Source organism: Eschscholzia californica, unplaced genomic scaffold (assembly GCF_041429995.1).
Source record: "Eschscholzia californica isolate CP2 unplaced genomic scaffold, dmEscCali1.0.p SCAF_2, whole genome shotgun sequence".
NCBI classification, from domain to species: Eukaryota; Viridiplantae; Streptophyta; class Magnoliopsida; order Ranunculales; family Papaveraceae; genus Eschscholzia; species Eschscholzia californica.
Genome location: NW_028238309.1, coordinates 45,141,758 through 45,165,772, shown reverse-complemented (window position 1 = coordinate 45,165,772; position 24,015 = coordinate 45,141,758). Strand labels below are relative to the sequence as shown.

General features: G+C 35.9%; 2 protein-coding genes across 3 annotated transcripts; one reads left to right on the top strand and one right to left on the bottom strand.

Moving 5' to 3' along the window:
* The first annotated feature begins 4,426 nt into the window (after positions 1 to 4,426).
* Positions 4,427 to 6,805, top strand: LOC147558271 (uncharacterized). The gene has a single exon (XM_086659004.1). The coding sequence runs from the start codon at positions 4,427 to 4,429 to the stop codon at positions 6,803 to 6,805; it is 2,379 nt and encodes a 792-aa protein (XP_086515130.1).
* An 8,042-nt stretch (positions 6,806 to 14,847) lies between these two features.
* Positions 14,848 to 18,818, bottom strand: LOC147558270 (auxin response factor 18-like). 2 transcript variants are annotated; one of them, XM_086659882.1, is made up of 5 exons: positions 18,393 to 18,818; positions 16,739 to 17,841; positions 15,424 to 16,340; positions 15,223 to 15,291; positions 14,848 to 15,088 (listed from the first exon to the last, which is right to left on the bottom strand). In XM_086659882.1, exons 2-5 carry the CDS (start codon positions 17,819 to 17,821, stop codon positions 15,007 to 15,009), a joined length of 2,151 nt encoding a protein of 716 aa, XP_086516008.1. In that variant the 5' UTR covers positions 17,822 to 17,841; positions 18,393 to 18,818; the 3' UTR covers positions 14,848 to 15,006. The 2 variants fall into 2 exon arrangements, with proteins under 2 accessions (XP_086516008.1, XP_086516007.1); XM_086659881.1 differs by having other exon boundaries at positions 16,739 to 17,864; positions 18,393 to 18,667.
* Positions 18,819 to 24,015: the final 5,197 nt, after the last annotated feature.

The following is a 24,015-nucleotide window of genomic DNA, read 5'->3' as shown; positions in this document are numbered from 1 at the left end:
TTGGTTTTTCGGTGTTTTATCATCTTCTTACTCTCATTGTGTATCAATACGCTTTTTCTATCGTATCTTCTTTTTTTATCTCTTTTTCATATAGTTTTTATCACTTTTTTGTACTTTTGCAGGTTTATGAATGACAAGCAACTACGGGCGAAGTCAACCTAAAGTCTGTAACGTTAAGTTTTCATGGTAAGACAGAAGTTGCACACATTGATGTTATTTGTCAAAATTTGCATGGGATGTAGTATAACTTTAATGGCTACTTTACAAATGGATACTCAAAACCAATTTTACAATTTGGTTTGATGTTGTTTTCTATTTACTTTTTAGATAGTGTACTATTGATTAATTTTCATTTAGATCTTGAATCGTTGTCATTTCTTATATAATCTCTTGTAATGTTCAACAAACTTGTCCGTGCCCTATAGGCATGGGTTGTACCTAATGTGTTAATAAAACCAAAGAATATTAAATTAGGTTAATGTGAAAGAGTTTCATGTGTGGGAGTAAGAATGATTGTTCAGCTTTACCATTGCAGTAAGGTTTCATATAGGCTAAAGAGCGTTGCAAACTAACTTAGAAATCACATATATGAAACCAATTAAAATGACCTAGGAATCACTCCACATTGCGTCGCAGTTACACCATAGTAAACAACCAGTCACATATCTAACACCAAAATGCAAATAGGCGTAAACTTATTTCTAAATTCACAATGTAGATCTTCGAACTGAGTGTTGCTCAATCCACCTTAAGACATCAATCTAACACTCGTGTTTTGGTAATTGCAATCGTCATAAGATATGATATTAGGTCCCGATAATAACCAAGAGGGACCAACAAGCAAATAGGGAGTAACACCATGTTTTTCTCATAACTTATTTTCGATCCGTACTAAGATAGGACTACCAATCTATATAAAACAACGCTAAACCAAATCATGCATCGAACATGAATGTGAAAGGAACAATATAGGAATAAAGGTTTTAAAAATAACTTTGAGTTGATAAAATGTCTTCTTGTGACAGAATAAATTAATGAAAATATTATTGGAAAACCTGGGAACCCGTCCAACCTACGATAGATCAAACGAGGGGCATGTTTGTCGTATTGATCACAACAAAACTCTTAAAGTCTTAGGTGTGGTCATGATCACAATAAAGATGGCAATGGTTCCGTAAGACGTGGTCATGACTACGCCGCAACCGACTAACTGGAAAAGTAGACATAAGCTATACAGAGACTTAACATGGTATTCAACAGGCGCCCAATATTGCTAAGGCACCTCCTACAACCAAATTTTGTGAATTGTGAAGAGCATATGTCCAAAACCAAATGTATCATCTTTAGCATTAACATGCGGCCCTTATATAGAACTTCAAACTGAACATGGCAATATCACATGTCCTTTGTGTTTGGATGGGTTGTCCGACCATGAAGGTTGCAGCTTGTCAATGGTCGTTCTATACGTGTTCCGGTTTGTTCCTCAAGGCTTCCTTTTCACATATGAACCCTTACACCAAGAATTAGAGCGCTTATAAAGTTTCCTAGTTCCTCCTTATTGTGCAACTAGACTCCCGGCCTGTCCACTGGCTCCTTGGATTGTCCAAGCAGGCCTCTTATATCTAATTTTGTGGGGCTATATTATGAATGAGAGTGTCAATATCCTAGAATTTCAGTAGCAATGGTAGAAACTCTATGAGGTGAGTGGGGTGGACTACTGGACTTCCCTTGGCCTTAAGGGGCAAAGGACAAGTTCAAATGTTCAATCCAATCCATCAAGAGCACTTTTTCTTTCACTAACTCAAGGTCTTAAATTAACCTTTGATTAAATGGTCTAAACCCCATCGAAATATCGGGGAAATCAAGAAAATGAGATAGACAAAAACTTGTTTAGGTGGGAGTCATTATCCTAAACCACTATTAATTTGAGTTGGTGTGATTGATAAAACATTCAAATCAAAAGCAAAACAAAATTAAGCTTTGGTAGTTAGGTTGTCCCATCATTTTTGGGTGTTTAAGAAATGTAGTTTAATGTAAGGACCCCTCTACAGCTCTACTTGTGTTCGCAATGTATATGTCTTTCCATTTCGGATAGCCTGGTTTGATTCCTAGACTGGACTCTCTATATTTTAATCATTTAAACCGAGTTTTTGTTCTAGTTGAAACAAAATACCCTGACAATGTTTTGAGTTTTCACTCTATCTGTTTCATCACAAATTTTCTGGCGGAACTCAGACAAATTAGCCCATTCTCTTACTAGAGAGATCGACTACTTTACTATCTAACAGTAAACGTTCATTCAGACAGAATCGAGATATACATAAAGTAGATTAAGTCGAAGTAATAATAAATTATCTTTGCTTAAGACATTTTACACCCATGTAACAGTGCCAACAGTTGGTTGTATGTCTCTCATGATTCAATGACTTTCTTTCAGGGTTGCGGTGGTACTTCACGGTTCTGAAAGCAGACGAACTTGCGTAAGCAATATGAACACTTTGATTTGACCTTCCAGGCTCCTAACTTGATTTCTCGATAGCGCCTAACTTTTAACTTGGGTTCGAGATAACTCATGACTTCTGACTTGGTTTTGAGATAACTCCTGATTTCTAACAATTTCTAACAATTTCACCTTTAGTTGATCTCGGAGGTCGATTAAATTTTAGGACATGATATAAACTAAAGACAAATATTGAAATATCATACGAACTTATTAGAGAATCATTGCTTACATCTAAATTTCGATTTGTGTCATTCTGGTAACATGTAACTGACGACGACTAAACTACTTTTAGTATTTCTTTTCATTAATGTGGTCAGTGGTTATTTTTCATCTTTCATATGATAATTTGTTTTTTTTATTTTGTTGAAAGTCATATGATAATTTGTTATCCGTATGTTTTTCATGCTAGTTCTTTATAAATATAAAAGGAGAATTCTTGCACTGTGAGGTCTTTATACTTCATCAGTGTTTATGTACCTATATAAAAAGACTTGGGCAGCCCGTCGTCGCCTTCTAAGGAAAAATAAAGAAAATATATTCGGAGTTGTTATAAAAAATTGTAAGACCTTTGGATCAAGTTAGAGTCAGGCGTTGTATTTTACTAGTCATGAAATACTTTCTGCTTACTTATTTTACCCCTCACTGTATAAAATACAATTATTAAAAGAAATCGAAATTAGGGTTAACTTTGACGGTAGGCCTAACCTAATTACATCTAATTCTAATTTTTTCAAAGGGAAAACAAAATCCAAAACAAATTGATAGTTATGTAATACTACTAAATTAACTTACCTAGGTTCATGTTGTTGGAATTTCAATAATGAAAGATAAAAACAACCCATCTCCTAGACAATAGTGACTGTGTCTCAAACAGTCAAAGTCATTCAAAACTTGTTTGCCTTCAATGGCATTGGAAAATGCTATTTTACTAACACCAATGGTTATATTGTCAATGTTCAAACTTAAATTTGTCAATATTCATCTTTCACCCATAACTTACATATAAGAACACAGACAAGGGACAAAAATGCACTAGGTAGAACATGAGAGGGTAACCTTCAACCGACCATGAGACAATTCAAGAAGCTAAACATATGCGCCGTGTGACGGAACTAACCCTCAGACCATCAACACAAAGGAAAGAACAAAAGTGAACTGAATGTAAAATATTTCTTGTGAGGTGGACGCAGGAGCCGCACGACCCCAAGACATTTGAGAAAAAGAGGTTTGAAAAAGAAAGTTTGTGTCGAGTGTAAATTTAGGCCCCAAGTGATTCAACTTTATGCATCCCAAATGTTTGGACCGGCCATGGACACAGGGGCGGATTTATAGGGTTGCCATATATGCCATGGACAACCCTATACTCTAAAAACCAACTTGGCTCAGTGGTAAGATTAGTGAGATTTATGCCCTAGGTGCTGGGTTCGAGACCCATTGGCAGCACTTAAAAAGTCCCTTTTTCCTTCTATTTCTTTTACCATTAATTTCCTCCCAAAAAACCCTACGTATACCCAACCCCAAAACCCTACCTATCCCCTCCATTTCTTTGTAAAAAAACTAATTAAACCCCCCATTCTTTGCCTCTCCCAATCAGTTCTTCATCTTCAAATTGTCTCCCTCAAAATCTCATCTCCATTAGCCCCTTCTCCTTCTCCAAAATCTATCTCTAGTCTTCCTCTCTAAATTGCATAGGTATTCAGGTAATAAACTAAAAATCCTAACATCCAGTTGGTAACTTGGTATTAAGATATTCATATAATCAATTATAGAATTGATGTTTAGCTTATCTAATCTTATCCATTTGTATAAAATAAGATTGAAGTTAATTGGTATAAAGATGTTCTTATTTGATTGTTTGAAACATGTTCTTATATTGATTGTTTGAAACTTGTTCTTTTATTGATTGTTTGATATTTTAACAGGATGTTATTCAAGTTCTTTACGCCTGCCCCTCGATTTACTGAGTCTAATACTATCGGAAATAACTCAATTGACGAACCATCCAAAGAACCTTCTTCTACTCTTGCTTCACCATCTTCAAATAAGATATTTAAAAAGGGGGGATATTTGGAGTTGGATCCTGGAAAAAGAACTCAAATTCTTCAATATCATCCAAATGATCAAGATGAAGTAAGAAGAGCGTATCTTGTAAACGGACCAACTAGACCAACCATGACAGAATATCCTCCTATAGTAATTGGGAAAAGACAACGTCGTTTTAATAATACTTGGTATAAAGACAATGATTGGTTGGAGTATAGCGTAAAAGAAAATCGTGTGTTTTGTTTGCCTTGTTATTTGTTCTATAAAGGTACTAGTAATTCGGCATTTGTGGTTGATGGTTTTCAGGGTTGGAATTTAAAGAATAAATTGAGTATACACGTTGGTGATCACAATAGTCATCATAGAGAGTGTGTCAAAGCATGTCAAGATCTTATGAAGAAAAATCAAGGTATTGAATCTTCATTTGTGAAGCATAGTACAAAAGCAGAAGCTGATTATCTTGTTCGTGTAAAAGCATCACTTGAAGCAGTCAAATTCCTTGTTAGAGGTGGAATAGCGTTTAGGGCACATGATGAAGGGGAAAATTCTACTTATAAAGGTCATTTTCTAGAATTTATTGAAGCTTTAGAGAGAAACAGTGACAGAATATCAGAAGCATTTATAAATGGTGCAAAAAATTGTAAGATGACTTGTCCCTCTATTCAAAAGGAACTTGCAAATGCATGTGCGGTAGAAATTGTTACGAAGATAGTTGGAGAAATTGGAGATGGTTTTTTTTGTGTTCTTGTTGATGAATCTGGTGATTGCTCTAATAAAGAGCAAATGGCGGTAGTTGTGCGGTTTGTTGATGATAGAGGATTCGTTGTTGAGCGATTTATTGGCATTGTTCATGTTGAGGACACTACTGCACTATCTCTTAAAGATGCTCTTAGAAAATTGTTGGGGGGCTTTGGACTGTGTCTATCTAAAATTCGAGGACAAGGATATGATGGAGCAAGTAATATGAAAGGTGAATTTGGCGGATTGAAGACTTTGATTCAAAAAGAAAATCCACAAGCCTATTATGTGCATTGTTTTGCTCACCAACTTCAATTGGCTCTTGTTGCAATGGCTAGGAAGCATGAATATGTTGATTGGTTTTTTCTTGAAGTGTCGCGTATTGTGAACTTTTTAAGATCTTCTAACAAACGGCAATCTTTGCTTCGTAAAAAACAAGTTGCTCATTTTGCAAATCTAATCGAAGAGGAGTTGGTGGAAACGGGTACCGGATTGAACCAAGAGTTGTCTATTGCAAGAGCGGGTGATACACGGTGGGGATCTCACTTTCGTACTCTTAGTAGGTTGATTGATTTGTTTACTCCCATTATTGAAGTTCTTGAAGATTTGGAAAGTGACAAAAATTCGAATGGTGTACCAACAAGTTTGTTGATTGTTATGCAAACATTTGGTTTTGTTTTTATGTTGCATTTGATGGTTGAGGTTTTATCATTGACAAATGAGTTGTCTCAAGCATTACAAAAAGCGGATCAAGATATTGTGACTGCCATGCAACTTGTTCAAGTAAGTAAGAACAAGCTTCAACAAATGAGAGATAGTGGATGGGAAGCATTTTATGAAAAAGTTGTGAGTTCTTGTGGAAATCTTGGAATCGATGTGCCCGACATGGAGTCAAGGTATGTGAAAGGTAATAAATCGAAAAGACTTGCTTCATTTTTGACAAATCTCCATTATTACAAAAACGATTGCTTTTTACATGTCATTGATTTTGTAATGAAAGAGTTGGATGATCGATTTACACCGGAAAATGTTGAGTTGTTGAATTGTGTGGCATGTTTGAACCCTTGTTCTTCATTTCAAGATTTTGACCTTAATTCACTTCTGAGGTTGGCAAGATTCTACCCAAATGACTTTAAGGATGTTAGTGATAGGGAGTTGTCTAGCCAACTTGAGACTTACATTGAGTGTGTCAAGATGGACGATAATTTTTCGAATTTGAAGGGTATTTCAGATCTATGTAGGACTCTTGTTCGTACAAAAAAGCACAAGACATTTGGATGGGTGTACACTCTTTTGAAGCTAGCTTTGTCATTACCGGTGGCTACCGCAAGTGTTGAACGAGTATTTTCTGGTATGAAATATGTGAAGAATCAGTTGAGAAATCGAATGTCTAACCCATGGCTTAATGATTGTTTAGTGACATTTGTGGAGAAAGATGTGTTTGCTACAATCGACGATAAAGATATAATCAAGCGCTTTCAAGGAATGAGTAAAAGGAGAATGAATTTACGCTTGGACTAGAAAGAGATTTTTATTTTGAGTTGTAATTAAAACATTAGTATATTTGATTATGTAATACTCGAATATTTTTTCTTTCTATAATATTTCGGCATACCTTGAGTTTTATTCCTGGATCCGCCCCTGCATGGACAGACTGAACCCTATCTATTGAGGTTACTTAACCGGGCACGATTTCGCCATGTGGGAGCATCTTCAAAAAAATTACTATACCATAAGACCAAGCAGGCAACAACAACTACCTTATCACCAGTATGAATTCTCCCGTAACTCTCAACCCCAACTGGAATTTCATTTGGAAAATCCAAAATGTTCCCAGAATACAAATTTTCTTATGGAAGATTTGTACTAAAGCTTTACCGGTCAGAGTGAGAATTGGTCCATACATTGACTCTAACCTCATATGCCCTAATTGTACTGAGATTGAAACTATAGAGCATGCCCTCCTTCACTGTCCTATTGCTAGGAACATCTGGTTTTATTTCAATATTATATCTGAGAATATTAAGAATGTAGCAGAGTGGATCTTTTCCTGGGATCACAACCCTCAATATTGTGATACTACTGTTCAAAACCTCCTATCCACTATATTATGGATAATTTGGAAAACTAGATGTGATCATTGCTTTCAGCATGAAATCAATGATCTTAACCACATTATTAAAATGATATGTAATTTTCCTAAAAAAATGAATTTACACAGTAACAAAACTAAACCCATAAATACTAGATGGAACCCGCCAGACTTCCCCTGGTTGAAAATAAATGTTGATGCATCCTTTATAAATGCTAATGAAATTACAGGTACGAGTTTAATTATACATGACTCAAATTCAAACTTCATAGAAGCTCATACAGATATATCCAGGAACAGAAATAGTGAAGAAGGCGAAGCGGTTGCAATCCTAAATGGTCTCATCTGGGCTGTCGAACAGAATTATCAAAACATCATCATTGAAAGCGATAACATAAACATTATAGAACATATTCAGAATTCCAATAGGAAAATTCAATGGCAATCTAGAGTTCACATCAACAAAATCCTTGAACTTGCAAGTAGGATAAACAGGGTGAAGTTTAACTACATCAACCGGAATTTCAATCGGCCAGCGGATAAGCTAGCGAAACGTGCGAGGAAGAAGAATAAAGCGGAATCTTGGAATAGAATACCTTTCTTTTTATTTCCTTTGTATTGTAATAACATTTTGATTTCTTAATTTGCTAATACCTCTTAACAAAAAAAAAAATAAAAGAGAAAAGGAGAAATGAGAATATAAAAAACTTAAAAAGTGATATTTTGAACATCTCGTTTCATGAGATAATTCAATATCTCTTTAGATGATATATGAACCTCTTAGGTTAACTATTGACCCAAAGGGTTAACTATGATTTGACCGAGATACTATTTAGTCCAACACGATCTGGAATCTATGAAATCACAACCGTCCAAATATCTTAGGGAAAGACAAGAGGACGAAAAAGTAAGGACATAAACTGACGTCATTGTACCACGTGGCACTGTACTCGTCAGCTGGTATGTCTGTCGGAAAATAATCATGACGTGGCAGTCTTGTCGGACCCACCGCACGAACAAACCACCACGGCACGTCACGTCCAATCTCTGTCCTTTCGACTTTTTACCCCTAAAAATAAGAAAAATAAAAAATAAAAACAGAAAAATTACCATAGCTACCCCTGACGGAAAAGACAGACATAGGACGACTCAGCCCGGTATCTCACCTCCAATCTAACTCAGTTAAGTCTGAATCATCTGACTGAATAATCTATATAATAAAACAGAAGGGAAAACGATGACTGGGACAAACACCCCTTTTTTAATAAAGCATATTGTTTGGAAGCCCTTCTCAAAATTTATATTACAGTCCTTCGTAGAAATAAAGTTACCTATTTAAAAAACAATAATCCTTCCTTCTTAGAAATAAAATAACTAATTTAAGAAAAAAGAAACAAAATAAATTTCAGGGGTTAAAAAAAGAAATTAAAATCTCTCTCTCTCAATAAAATAATAACTAATTTAAGAGAAAAGAAACAAAAACATAATACAAAAAAATAATAAACAATAAAAAATAATAACTAATAAAAAATAAATTAAAATCTCTCTCTCTCAATAAAATAATAATTAATTTAAGAGAAAAGAAACAAAAAAATAATAACTAATAAAAATATCTCTCTTTCAATAAAATATAACAATAAATTTCGTAACATTTAAATGATACAAGTGTCCGTGCCCTAAGGCACGGGATATACCCTAGTTCATTATAAAGATGTATCACACATAAGGGATAAAACAAAATCAACCATTCTGACCGTTGAGTTGTCTTTGTTAAGTTTGTAGTCATTTAACTCAAAACAATTAACAATGATGACTTAAATGTTATATTCTTGAGTAGTGGATCATTTTTCTCATATGTGAGACTATTCTAACATGTCAATCGAACTTTGAATCATATTTCGCACTTAAAGTCTAGTAACGCCATTAATTTAATGACATTCACAAAAATTACTTATATAACTACAGAAGTGAGTCAATTATCTTGACTATCTGATCTTTATTTTTGAGATTGCCAATATAGTTTTATATTATAGTCGGAGTTGGAATGCAATTATGGTTGGATCTTGGGAAGAAACGTGAATACTATTTTGTAAACTATTAATAGTTTCCAGCTCAAATACCTTTTTGTTTCCAGATTCTCAAAGCTATAATAAATTAAGCTCATGGCCTTAACTTAATTAATTTGTGGATCGTGAAGGCAAAGGTCCAGAGGTAGTTGTTTGACCTAAGTACCTATTGAATAAAGTTATAAATCAAGAACTAGCTTCGAATCTCATCAAAAAAAAAAGAACTAGCTTCGAAAAAACATGACTTAGAGATGTGATCGCAAAGAATTAGCTTTAAACACATTATAATGTGTTTTAGTTTCGGAAACATATTTCGAAATTCTGGGAGGAAAACATAAACTTTGGCTAGGTAATCAGAGGTAGAAAAATGTCAATCGAAGTTATGACATTTTTCAAGGTTGATGACTTTAAAGTATTTAAGAATATGGGAAATGAAATACTACTTTTTTTTTTGATGAAGGAAATGAAATACTACTTGATATACTAAATTTCATTCACATTTGATGGTAATTACTGTAATAAGTTTTGGTTGTTAGAAATAAGGGAGAATAAATTAGTAATGTTTCATTATGAAGTCAAATGTTGTGGATCACATCACTAGGGATATTCAAATGTGAAAACGAAAATTTGTTATCGTGTGGACAGAAATAACTCAGTAGTGTAGAAGCAAGGGGGTTAAGAGTTATTGACATGCTTATTTAGTCCACTATAGCTAGCCTACTCTGATTTAATTAACTTTTATAAACTACAAAATAAATAATAAAAATAAAGTGAATATACTCCAAATAATTGGAATTTATATACTAACAATCAACTCTATTGTCAACAAAAGAAAAACAATCAACTCTATATATACATGTGTTTATGTATATATATGCATATTATATGAAACCACCACGAAATCGAGACTGGTACGCATTTTAGAAATACATAAGCCCCGAGTGGTTTCATTTTTAAGTGTTTCGACTGTTAAATTTACAATTATGTGATAATCGTAGAGATGAACATAAAATAGTGAAAACCACATTTTAATGTGGTTCAGTCGAAGATCTCCGCACAATATCTGATATGTGGAAAAATGGGTTCCCGAATATCACAACAAAAGTAATCTCGCCTTGGTTGATTCATTCATCTCGTAACCCTTGATTAGAGTCGTTGATTGATTCATTAAACGACTCCAATTACGAAAGAGGATCTTTGACGTTATCTATTCTCCGCATAATTGTCATTCGCTCATCCCGAGCAGAGTTCAAAGTGTCGAGCTTACTTTTGCAGCCCTCATTGCTATATCTCACTGGTCAAAGCAGGGTCCAAAGGCAGAGCTTACACGGATGTACCTCTCTGCTTGCCTTGATATTATAACAGAGTTTAAGGTGCTTAGAAGACTCGTGCCAACCTCATGAGAGTTGTTTGTATCATAGATAGTGCAATTTGCATCTCATTTCTTTTATTTTCTCAAACGGGGTACCTCTTGTGCTAAATTATCGTTTCCAAACATGGTGTTGATGTTGTATAATTCATGTATTTTTAACGAATGTAGGTGACTTGCTGAAGTGTCGCCCTTTCTCGAGCACCAAATTAGTGTAGCCCTTGATTGACTCATTTTTCTTCCTATAATGGATATCTGGTAGAGTACTTGCAAAGACACCTAAGTAACTTTTGTGAGCAGGTATGAAGAAATCAATTCAGTTGTAAGGATTAGATTCAGATTTCTTTTAGGGAAAACTTGTGTGATACCTAATATATTTGAGACTGGATGTGATGGCGACCATCTTCTATTGGGCCTCTCGGCCAGGTCATTAGTGGGCCTAACGGCCAGGTTACTACATTAGCGTAGTTTCTAGATTTAAGTATTTAGGGTTTTCATGTTTAAAGTCCTAACAATCAAGGAAAGTATCCTTAGTAGTTATCTTATTTTTCTATTTGAGTCTAACTAGGAAAATATAATCTCTATATAAGAGAAATCCAGTCTGTCTTGTTAAACATTGAATTGAATTATCAAATACAAAATCTCCTTGATTGCATCTTCTTCTTTAATTATTTCAGTTGTTCTTCGTTTATTAATCGTTATTTTATCAGTTTAGTTTATAACAATGGTGGATTCCATTACTTTTACGCTTCCGCAACAATCTACATCAGGATGGCTACCCAACATCAGTGGATAGCCATGTGACATGATCGTACAAGTCAATATTAACTGAATTAATCGTATTTTTGTCAGCAACGGCTCCAGTTAGGAAAGTGGATCTTTGGCATTATATATATGGCCTTCCGCGTAACCGTAGTTCTTTCACCCTGAGTATAGCTCAAGGTTCCAAGTTTACTTCTATAGACCTCGTTGCCTTGTATCTTAGGTCAGAGCTCTCGTCTTGCCTCTAGACTATAACAGAATTCAACGTGTCTAAAAGACTCATTCCCCCCCCCTACAATCTTCCTGGTGAAGGGATTCTTAGGTGACAAAGTTCGGTCCACCCTTGTGCTAGCTCTATCAACGACTCATTCTGTGTACGTGTAGATGAAGCTGACACGTGCTGCTCAAGTCGATTCGTTAACATCTTTAACTTGGTCAAATGAAATCAATGATTGCCTCAGTAACCTGGACTTACATCCAAGGATAAACCAATAATGGATTTAATATATTAAGTTTTATAACTATGAGTTATGGGATGATTCATACCATTGAAACTCTTTTTAAATATATTGGATTCTTGTTCATGGTTAAGCCAAAATTATGATGAATAAATAAAGAAAGCCGCAATAAGTAAATAGGCATTCTTGATGAATGAGAGAGACGAAAAAAAAGAGAAACAGAGAAAACGTTGATGACATGTTTACCACCGTGTATCTGACTCGGTTTACCTACCCTAATAATATACTAGATATTTAGTATCTCTCGTCGTCGTTAATTAAATGTATTTTTATTAATCTGAATATAATTGTAATCTGCAGATGGTTTCTTACTTAAACTAAGAAACATTTTGGATAGTGAAAGTCGCTCCCTTGGTGTCTTCTAATATGATATGTAAGTAAAGGTTGCTTCTAACTTTCACACTTGACACTCCAGCATATTTTTTATATGAATAGCTTTTTCTTGTCTACGTATTTTGAGTTATTGTCTTTGGAAATTAGTGCAGACATCGGAGGTTGCAAATTGGACCCTGAAAACAAGATGTTGAATTATATTAGGGTTCGATCTCCTAACTTTTTTTTTTTTTTTTTTTGCTGACACGATTTCCTAACTTATACATTTATTTATATGCTTATGAATATTGTCTGGTTGTGGGGCTAGACTTTGTTTTTCCATATTAATTACACCTTGTTTTCTTTCTTATATCCTTAGATGCTTTGACTGCTAAGTAGATAAGATTGGTTTCAAAAGAAAACAGATAATCCCTAGTTTGACACCAAAGATGAATAACTAATTTAAGTTATTTAAAAAAAACTAACAATTAATCTATACTTTCTTTCGCTCTTATTTTTAAAATAATTTTTTTATGTCCTATCTCTCTTTTTTCGTTAGAGAAAAAGTTAGCGACAGAAGATGACAACCCTTTCTCTGAACAAAAAAAATAAAGAAATAACATAAAGAAAATTAATTTTGAAAGACATAATAGAAAATAAAACAAACCATTGACTAACCAAAAATTGAAAAATAAATTATTTTTGGAAGGTGGTAAATTTTAGGGGGTAATTTTGGTCAGTATCTTCACAAGACCAAAATAGAACTAGGGAAACTAGTTGAGACTGTGAGGGGCCAAATAGTTACTCTCCCTAAAACACGCGATCCGTGAACATTGCAACAAAGTGAATGCTCTATTTCTCTCTCTTAGGCAATTAAGACGTCACAAACTAATGTTATTTCAGTAGAGCATTGCGCATTTCGCGTATGTCTTAACTACTAGTAATAATAAATTCATATCATCACCCACTAGGTTGTTTTCTTTTCTACTGAGTGAGACAGAGGAATGTGTGTACAATATAAGTCGGTTTATCGGATAATAAAATAGTTATGGTTGGAAATGAAAATGTCGGTTAACCAGAGTCATCGCTCATCGGGTAACGGGGGAGAACTAGGACGACCAACTGTCGTACGACTTCCAAAGCTGCCCGTCTCTATCTCTCTCATCAACCCTAATTTATATTCAAATCTTGTTGTTGTTTGAGTATAATAAATTTATAGAAAAATGATCCCCATAAATAAATTTTCTCCCAGGTTTACGGCACAAATATAGGCCCTTGGTGTGAAATATATATATGAATAGTTTTTCTCAATGTTTGATTCCCCAAATTAAATATTTTTTTTTTCAAATTTTATGTTGAAGTATATAATTAGGTTTTTATTTATTGGTTCATCAAATCACACGCTTAGGAAGCTTCTCAACCCTTACATTCTGTTGGAAGTAGTTTTATAATATTAGCATTTACCACACACATGTGAAGATCACCAACAAAGATATTTTGGGGAGCTCAATTTGGTTGAACCCAAGATCTTCGCACGTGGGATGTTGGAAATGTGAGTTCTCAAAACGATCAAAATACAATTTTCCCAAAAATTAGGTTATTTGAAGTCAAGTTATTTTCCTAAACTCTGTCAAAACTAATTTTCCAATCCACATTTTTAGGACACATATACCTTAGAAGACATGTTAGGACCCTAGTTTTTAAAACCGCAAACAAATCTATCTTTGAAGAGAGATGCTAGAATCACAAAAGATTTTGACAAAAAAAGGTTCTCAGTTGATGTGGCGGTTGTGATTTTCATCTCTCAACGGCCTAGATTTGGTCAAAGTTTGAAACCACACCCGCCACATCAGCTGGGAACCTTTTTTTGTCAAAATCTTTTGTAACTTTATCATTTCCCATCTTTGAAATTTCCAGTTGATGAAAAAGTTAAAAAACAAAGGTTAGTGACTCTATGCTTGACCCGGTCGACTCTCAACCAGGGTACATGAGCAGTCTAGATCTAGTGAAAGAAAGTTACGGGATTTGGCCAAGATTATGGTCGGATATAGTATCAACGGCGAAAAAGATCAATGATTCTATGCCCGACCATGATCATTATCCCAAACGAGTTCGGGGCAAGGTTCCTGGTCGGGCCAGGTTTAGATAGGAAAATTTAAACACTTGTAATGAAAGAGAGAGAAAGAGAACGAGTGAGGTGATCGTTGGTCAATAATGGTGGTGGTGGTCGAAAATTGTGTTGGTGGAAGAGATGTGAAGATGAAGGCGAGGGGCGTGTCACTTAGAAAAGAAAATCTTACACACCAAGAATATTTGAAGTTTTTCCTCAAGTCCCAATGGAGATGCTCTTACACAGAAGGAAACATTATATATATAGAGGGAGAGAGATGCAGGTAAGATTCCCGCTCACATCATGGAACAACTCAGAAATGAAGATATTAGTCTAGAAGAACATGAATATTCATTGAAACATATAAACAATTTCTTTTGCCAACTCTAGTATAAAACTTCTCCTCAATTAAAGTTGTAACATAAAAAAGAAACCCTCAGGATTTCTTACTTCTTACAAAAATAAAACATTCCTCACCAAACATTTTCAAATCTTAAGCAGATATACTAAATTGCCCAGTCTTACTTGAAGTGTTCACCCCTGTTTCTACATTTCTCAACCCGGTCGTCCACTTCCTGCAAAAACGAAAGAAATTATCAACTTTCACTATACAATTCTATGAAGAATTAAACTGAGTATGCCAACAAATCGTTTTCTTAAAGAGTGTATAAAATTTCAAATATGGAAGTGAAAGTTTTCAGATTTTCACCTTTTTCCCAAGTTGTCGCTACCAGAATCAGCTAGGACTGTTAGTCTTCTTGCTACTTTCTTGAACTCACTGCCATTTTTAATATATAGAATTTCAAAACCATCATATTGAAGAAACATGAAAATCCTGATGATGCAGATGCTGATATATCTGATGAGAATGCAAGATAAACAAGATTAGGGTTTGTGCAAAAATCTTTACCTGAATGGTTCATCACCGGTGTGTTTCACTGCACCTGTCACGTCCTGGTAGACCACATGGTTCACCATCTCTGATCTTTCAACACCAAACATGTCTGCTAGCTTCCTGTATAGCTCTTCATATGAACCAAGTATCGACAAATCAAGTGTGCGACCCACATCCTCTGATTCCATGAAAACCTTGCAGTGGCCAGTCTCCAACCCTAGATCAATCATCTGACGTTCCTTGAAAAACTGAAATGCTTCGGAGTAAGAATTCTCTCGCTGGCCACGCTGATGATCTACAGAAGCAAAACCTGCACTGGACTTCAACGCTTTCTCGAGATTGCCATCTGAGGAACTGTTTCCAGTTAGAACTTGGGAGACTGTATCGCTAGAGAAACTAAGAGAGATTTGCTGCTCGGTGAGTATTGGTTGACCAAAGAGGACAAACTGAGGTTTCTTTCCTTCATCAGATTTTTTCGGGCTCGGAGTAGAATTACCAATAGTCAGTAAACAAGAAACACTGTCACTGTTATTAGCATTACTCATTACGAGGCTATCTGAAGTTCTGGAGGGTGGGCAAGGGTGACTAAAGCTCTGAAAACAGGACGGATAAAGGCCCAACTGCAGTTTGCTGAGATGGAGATCTGTTAAAGATGTACCATATTGAGTATGCCTGGCTCCCTGTATGCCTGCAGGAATGTTATCTGATAGACAACACAATGGGCTGCTGGGTCCTAAAGGGTTGTTGGTGGAAAAGGAAGGTAGTGGAAATTGGCCTTCAAGGGGGAAATCGGGGTATGATTGTAGTCGTGGTTTCTTCCTTGGTGGTGAGAAGGGTGAAAGATTCATGGCCGGCATGTTAGATACTAGTTCAACCAGCCATGGGCTAACACGCTTCACATTTTGTAGTAAGTCTGGCTCGTCCCAGTTTACCTATACAGCATGGGTTTCAAGCAAAGTAATTAGTAGACAGAAATGCTTAAATGAACGTACGTACATATATACTAGTTTGAACTAAATTGCATATTTGAGCCACAACCAGAGATTTGATTTATCTATCATCCGATACATGGTTTGAGCAGAAACTACCTTGAGATTCTCTACTGATATTCATCCTATTCAAACTCAAATAAGAAGAAATAGATTGGTGTCAACTGAAAAGATTCACAAATGCTGGTTTTTCTAAGAATAAATAGTTGTAAAACAAATTCTAGATCATTGTGTATAAATATGTTATATAAACTGAAATATAAATAACTCCAAATTGTTGGTGATGATGTATAGAGATTAGAGCATACTATCGACAAAATATTGGAGGAGCGAAAGGGTACCTGGAGAAGCCTCCATGGTGAATTAGGCCAGCGGATCTGGTCAACAACCAGAACAGATGATATGGTTCCCATAAACCAGCTTATCCTTGAAGAATCTTCAGTTTCAAAAGCCATCTTGAACCGCATCCCTGAATACCATGGAATTCTCATTGCTGTCCTCACAGATGAGGCTTTGACACAAAATTCTGGAGTACTTGCTCGTGGGTAGTACACAACCTCGAAAGGCTGTCCATTGGCAGCTAGAGTTGCAGCCTCAATCACAGATTCAGGCCTCACTCTCTCCTTACCCCTCGAACCACCACCCATGGACGTATTACCACCACCATTACCATTCCTTGGGAACTTGTTATCATCTTCTCTTAAGAAAACAGAAAACCCAGCATATGGAGAGACACAATTTCCAGCAGCAGGATTCCACCCAGATAAACACTCTGGTCCACCACCAATCCCTCTTTTTGCCCTTCGAATTCCAACACAAAGATCCCCACTTTCCGTTCTCAAAAACACGATCGAATCCCCAGCAACTAGCTTCTTATGATTCACAAAGGTGCTCCATCCTGTTGTCAAGAGATGCCTGCGTGGGGTACCTCGATAAATGTGCCTGAATTTCCAAACCTCTCCATGAACATCCTTCGCAAGGACAGTTTGCACAGGAGGATCTGCCGAGTAGTCCAAGCGAGGAAAAATTGTCTCAGCACAGTAACGAGGAACAGAGAAACCTCCACCATTGTTAGCATCAGATTGTGTTAAAGTCTTGGCAAACGATTGAGGTTTCTCTTGAACCTCAGATCCTGTATTTCCATTAGCCCCATCCTCATCATAATCAGGCTCGTCGTTCCTCGTCGGAACTAACCTCATCTTAGCGTAAACCTCGTCTGATTCAGGGTCAGCCATGAATTTCACACCAGCAACTGTGCAGAGTACATATGCAGGAACCCTCAACGAATTTCCAAAATCCACATTACCATGAGCATGCTCAGCGTGCCCTTGTGGGAAGTAGAAAACTTTCGAGCTTATAGTGGGCATCTGAACCATACCGCCAGCACAGGCATGCCATAGTTGAGAATCCAAGCATTTCTCCATCTCTTTGTTTGATTCTTTAGCTGAATCAGTAAATGCTATCATTCTACAAGTGATTCAAACAGAATAAAGTTGGACTAACCAGTTAAAGCACAAAGAAGATATTTCCACAAAATCAAAACTTAACAACAAAACTAAATCTGAAACCAAACTCCCTTTCTTCTTTTTCTCTGCCAGAAATCTCCAGACTTGTCTACAAGTAAACTGTAATAAAAACCTAAAACTCTAACAAGGTTCTTATTCTATCCCTTATATTTGATAAAAAAAAAACCCTAGTTTTTAGTTTTGAAACTTACAAACAAATTAACCAATCAATATTCTTCTAGACCTCCAAATAAACAAGAGATCCACCAAAATCCAAACAAATTCCTTCAATTTGATTCTTCAATTCAGTAACTAAACACATGAATTAAAATCAAGACCAAACTTAAATCAAATAGACAATGATTTCACACATTTCAGGGAAAATCAAAATCAAACTTGAACTCAATCAGTCCTTTGAAATGAAATTCTCATACTGAATTTCATTTCTATTCTTGTTTTTCTGAAAAAGACTCAGTACAGATATACAGACCTCTGAATAATACTCCAGTAGTAGTAAATCAACAGTCCATTTTAAAGCAGAATTTCTACTTCTTCTTCTCCGATGCTTTCGGTCTTTTAAAATCAAATGTTTCAAGATCTCGTCCACTGTTCCTCAAATGTCTCTTCCGGATCCCTTTCTCTCTCTCTCTACTTTCTCTCTCTCTCTACTTTCTCTCTCTAAAATGGAGTGATACCTTAGAACAAAAATCTCGCAAGTGCATCAGGGTGGTTGTTATACTGTTTCGAGAAAACAATAACTAACACATCTTATTAATGTGATTAATTGACTTTAATCTCGATTAATTGAAATTATTGTAGTACTTAATTTGAGTTATCGTGATAATTTGCGAGTTATTCGTCATACGAGAAATTGTAAGACGAGAAGTCATTAATTAGTTTAAGATGCTCTAAAATCAAGACAAAAGTGGTGCGTTATTAATTGAAATACACCGAGATGAGTAGGGTTAGGGTAATCGGAGTTGGAGGTTAAAGTAACTCTAGTAGAGTCGAATTGCTAACTTCCATGTTCCATATCACTACTTGTTTGGTTTATAGTCACCAATCCTTTTCCACATCTTTTGGTGGGACGATTCGATCAGTTTTGAGTTGGTTCTGAAAGACAAAACACTCTACAATATCCAATGCAACACTCAATTTTTGAAACTCTAACTGTTACATATAATTTTTAAGTTTTTTCTTAAAAATTCTCTCCAATGCAAAATTATATTTAGATCTTTAAGATGACATGTCGATTTTCAACAAAAAAAAAAAAGATGACATTGTCGATGGTAGAATAGAAATATCTCAAGATGACACTTTATTTCTAAAATGTCCCCTTCAGATATCTCTAATTATCCAACTTATCAATATTTAATTTTTTTTGAATAAAATTATTTAATTTTCAACTAATAGAAATCGAGTCTTCTAAATTTTCTGAATAACTAATTATTTATTTACAAAAATAACTATGCAACATAAGTAAATGAAATAAGTTTAGAATTTTGCATTGGAGACAAAAAAAAATTGAGGATCTCTATTTTCGCCACCTAAGAGTGAAAATCTCAATTGAAACTTGACACGTAAGATGAATAGAGGTTTTTTTGAGTTTTGCGCGGGAGATGCTCTAACAGTTTAGAGTACATACGTTGGTAGCTTAGTCGGTCTGATGTCCCTCAATATTAAGAGGTTGCAGTTTCCAGTTAATTGGTATGGTGTCTCCTAAAAATACTACTCCCTCTGTCTCAAATTAAGAGACCCAGACCTAAAATCTTTCAAAATTTGCACGTATTTTTTCTTCCACTTATACCCTCATTTAATGTTCAGATTTGTGTGATTCTTTTTTAGACTAAATCTAAAATGAATTTCTTTACCGAAAATAGGGGGAGGAAAATTGGATTTCAATTTAATGGTCAAATTATTTTGGATACAATATAAATTGTTCCTAATATTAGATGGTATTTTACTTTTAAATTTGATGGTATTTTTCCTCCAAGTTAGATTGTTACCAATAATCAAGCAAATACAAATAGACTTCTATAGAATTCTTAGTTAAGTAATTTTAATGTAGTTACCTTTTTGGTTGTTGGCCAATATATATTTGAGCACAAACGTGTAATATAGAGATAAAGGGTAATGTTGGAAATTTAATGAATTTTATATGATAAAAAGGAAAAAAAGTCTCTTATTTTGAGACAAACCAAAAGGGAAACTGGGTCTCTTAATTTGAGACAGAGGGAGTATAAGGATGTAGCCTTTGAGTTTGAGTTGTTGTAGGTTTACATATTAGAGACCCATTACATATTTTTAATAAGTTTTTTTTTTTTGAAAACAAATAAAATAGATCAAGCATCCAGATACAAGAAAGTACATGAAAAAAGATAAAATTAACAAAAATGCAGGACTAAAACCAAAACTTAAAGAATTAGGGTGGAGTAGCAAACAGGTGCGCTAATTGGTTCTGTTCTCTTGGACAGTAAATTATTTCTGCCTGGGCATGTATTAGCCGTACGCGTGTATCTTCTATAAGATCTATTAAACGCCATGGTGCATCCTCTGAGCCGTTAGATAAATATCCAACGATGGAGAGGCAGTCACATTCTATTATAAAACTCAAGATCCCCAATTGGGTTTCCATTTGCAACCCTAACCGAACTGCTCTAAGCTCACTGTGGCTGATTTCGGGTCGAAGTCTTCTCTTTTTGACGCTAGAATCTCACCTCTGGAGTTTCTGGCAATGGCCGCTGCTGACCCTCTCTCCAGAGTGAAATCTCCATCAACATTTATCTTTATTTTCCCAGAAGAAAGGGGATTCCAGTGCGATATCTGCAAGTCTGAAGTTGGATTGTTAGGAGTATTAAGTGAAGGTACATACCTGAGGTTTTGCATTGCCGATCTGTAGATCCGAGGAAGATTCGGTTGGATACCATTGAAGTGAAGATCATTTCTTCCCACCCACCAAGACCAAAGGAGATAAGTATATATTCCAATTTTTATCACCTCTTTCTCCTTGATTTAGTAGATTCTATAAATTGGAAATAGGGTATGTGGTTAATTGCTGTTGAAAATTTGGTTCAATAAGCTCCATGAATTGTTTATATTTCGGGCATTCTCCAAATAGATGTTGTATAGTTTCTGTACCATCTTGACATATACTCTTGGTCAGTGATTTGCATTCTCTTGCCTATATTTCCTAAAACTGCTATTCCATCATGTATTAAACGCCAAATGAACATCTGAATCTTGGGGCTCATATTTTTTTTGCCCCACAATTTCATCCAAGAAAATCAGTGATATTGGTGGGTAGTGCAGGTTGGCTACGAATAGAAGCATAGTAAGACTTAGGGAAAATTTTCCTGAAGGATGAGGGCACCACACTAATTTATCTGGTCTGAATAGTGATGGTAATTAATTGGATTTCTAAAATAGCATTTGTAGTTACAGGATCGAAGTACTGTTGATTCATGTTTAGGTTCCAACTATGATTGGGGACATCAATAAGGTCTGACACCCAATGAATATTAGTGGGTAAAGGTGAGATAGGTATAGGGGTATTGTTTGGTATATTTGGTACCCAAGGGTCATGTTGAAGCTTAATATCTGATCCATCACCTACTAACACAGTACATGTTGTCTAAAAAATGGTCTGATCTTTATAATTGATTGCCACAATATTGACTTAGAACTTGAACTATTGTTATTCTAAAAATTATCTTGATTGAAGTATTTACTTTTCATAAGTCTAACCTAGATTGATGTTGGATTTGTCAGAGTACGCCATATTATCTTTGCTATGAGAGAGTCAGTCACTTGCTCAAGTGTTCTGATACGTAGCCCTCCCTGTTGTTTTGGGCTAGAGATGATGTCCCATTTTGTGAAATGAATTCTTCTTTCATCTATACTGTGTCCCTACCAAAAAGCTCGTTCGCTTTTTTCAAGTTTAACAATAGTATGTTTGGGGATTTTTTTAAGCTGAATGGATACGTACAGTAAGAGTTTAGACCAGACTTAATCAATACTGTTCTGCCTGCTTGGGTAACCATCTTCCATTTCCATCCTGCTAGCATATTATTAAATTTCTCATTAGCCAATTGTAACTTTGGATTCTGTTTCCAGGTTTTCTTATTAAAGAACCCAGATATTTGGCATGTCCATCCATCACTGGAGTATGGAGTCGTGGGCGTATCTATTCTTCATCTCCGAGGGGACTCGAGAACCAAAGTAGATTGCTGATTTCTCCAGGTTGACCATTTGTCCAGAAAAATTAGAGTAACTGGCAATGATATTTTTGATGCCGAGTAAGTATGACCACTGGCATTCCCAAATAGGATAAGATCGTCAGCAAATAATAAGTGGGAGATGCTAGGGCAGTTTTTATTTGCTTTGTATCATGTAAATGTATCTCGAGACTCATATAGTGAAATCAGTAGTGATAGGGACTGGAGCATGAGAATAAAAAGGTAGGGTGACAAAGGACACCCTTGCCTAAGGCCACGACTCAACACAAAACTACCATAAAGACCTCCATTAATTTGTATGTTGAAGGAGGACGAGGTAACACAGTGCATTATTAAGCCCAATATAGGGCCATGAATACCCATAGCTAATAAAATCGTATTTAAAAAAGTCCAATCAACCCGATTGTAAGCCTTGGCCATGTCTATTTTAAGGGCGAAACCCCCTTTTTTGGCCAGAGAAATGTGCATAGAGTGCATAAGCTCCTGAGTGATCATAATATTATCTAAAATCTGTCGGTCAGGGACAAATGCGTTTTGGTTCCAACTTATACAATTATCTAAAAATGGGCGGATTCGGTTAGCGATGATTTTAGTGATGAACTTGTAGACAAAATTACATAAAGCAATCGGCCAAAACTCTGTGGCAGTTGTGGAGATTTTACCTTGGGGATGAGGGCTAAAGTAGTAGTGTTGAGACTGGGGTCGAAGGTACATGTGATGAATACCTGTTGTATAAATTCTACCAGTGCTGCTCCCACTACTTCCCAATTGTGTTGGTAGAAGTGGCAAGTCCATCAGGTCCTAGGCTCTTTGATGACCCCATGTTCATAACCACCTGCTTTATTTCATCCTCAGTGGGAATGCAATAAATGCTTCTCAGAGCCTCGACTGATATGGCTTGATGTGCTTGTAAGATCTCAGGTGGGTATGGGCCCACTGGTTCCGAAGAGAACAAGTTCTGAAAATGAGCAACCAATTCTGATGCTATGTCCTTTTCATCTGTTAAAACATCTCCTGACATTTTCTGTAGTTGAGTGATTTTATTTTTTTGTCTGCGTTGAGTCATGGAGAAATGGAACGCCTTTGTATTTCGGTCTCCATTTTGGGCCCATTTTTGTCTTGATCTTTGTTCGACTTTAGTTCTGTGTAATTCCTCCAAGTGAAAAATCTGTTCCTGCAGTTCAGATTCAATGTCAAGGGTATCTAATGTTGGTAGACATTCTTGTATGTCTAACAATCTTTTCCTAAGAATTTTCAGTCTATTTCCCCACAAGCCCTTTTAATCCAAACACGGAGGGACGATTTAACTTTGACGACTCTGTCATGAAAATTACATGTGGTTGACTCCCAGGCAGTCTTAAAAGTTTCAGTAAACTCAGAGTGCCTAGTCCAGTGGATCTCGTATCTGGCAATAGTGTCCAGAGTTTTATCTTGCGATTCAAGGCGCAAGAGAATGGGGGCATGGTCACTATTATACTTAGGTAAGTGAAAAAGACCCGCATTTGGGAAGTTGAGAAGCCAAGAAGCGTTACAAATCGCCCGATCAAGTCTCTCCCTCGTAAGGTGGTGATGTGCTCGACTATTGGTCCAAGTAAACCCTGGACCATTGAAAGCAAGGTCCAAGAGGCCAGTAGAGTTGATGAAAGTATTATACTGGTTAAGAAGGGGAATGGTACCGGAACCACCCCACTTATCAGAATAAGAACCCATTGTATTAAAATCACCAATACAGCAGATGGGATCGGTTACGCTTTGGATTCTGAGGGAAAGATCCGTCCAAAAGTTGGCTCTGCCAATTAGTCTGGGAGGGCCATATATATGCAAAATAAGTCCCAAGTGAAGGACGAATCACGAGTGATGGTTAAATGGATTAAATTT

What these genes read in the sequence shown, in the direction of transcription:
- LOC147558271 (XM_086659004.1), top strand. Translation starts at nt 4,427, where the DNA reads ATGTTATTCAAGTTCTTTACGCCTGCCCCTCGATTTACTGAGTCTAAT.
- LOC147558270 (XM_086659881.1), bottom strand. Translation starts at nt 17,863, where the DNA reads ATGATAGCATTTACTGATTCAGCTAAAGAATCAAACAAAGAGATGGAG. An exon ending in CACCATGGAGGCTTCTCCAG is followed by an intron (nt 16,341 to 16,738) that starts GTACCCTTTCGC and finishes CATGCTGTATAG; the next exon opens with GTAAACTGGGACGAGCCAGA. An exon ending in AGCGACAACTTGGGAAAAAG is followed by an intron (nt 15,089 to 15,222) that starts GTGAAAATCTGA and finishes TCGTTTTTGCAG; the next exon opens with GAAGTGGACGACCGGGTTGA.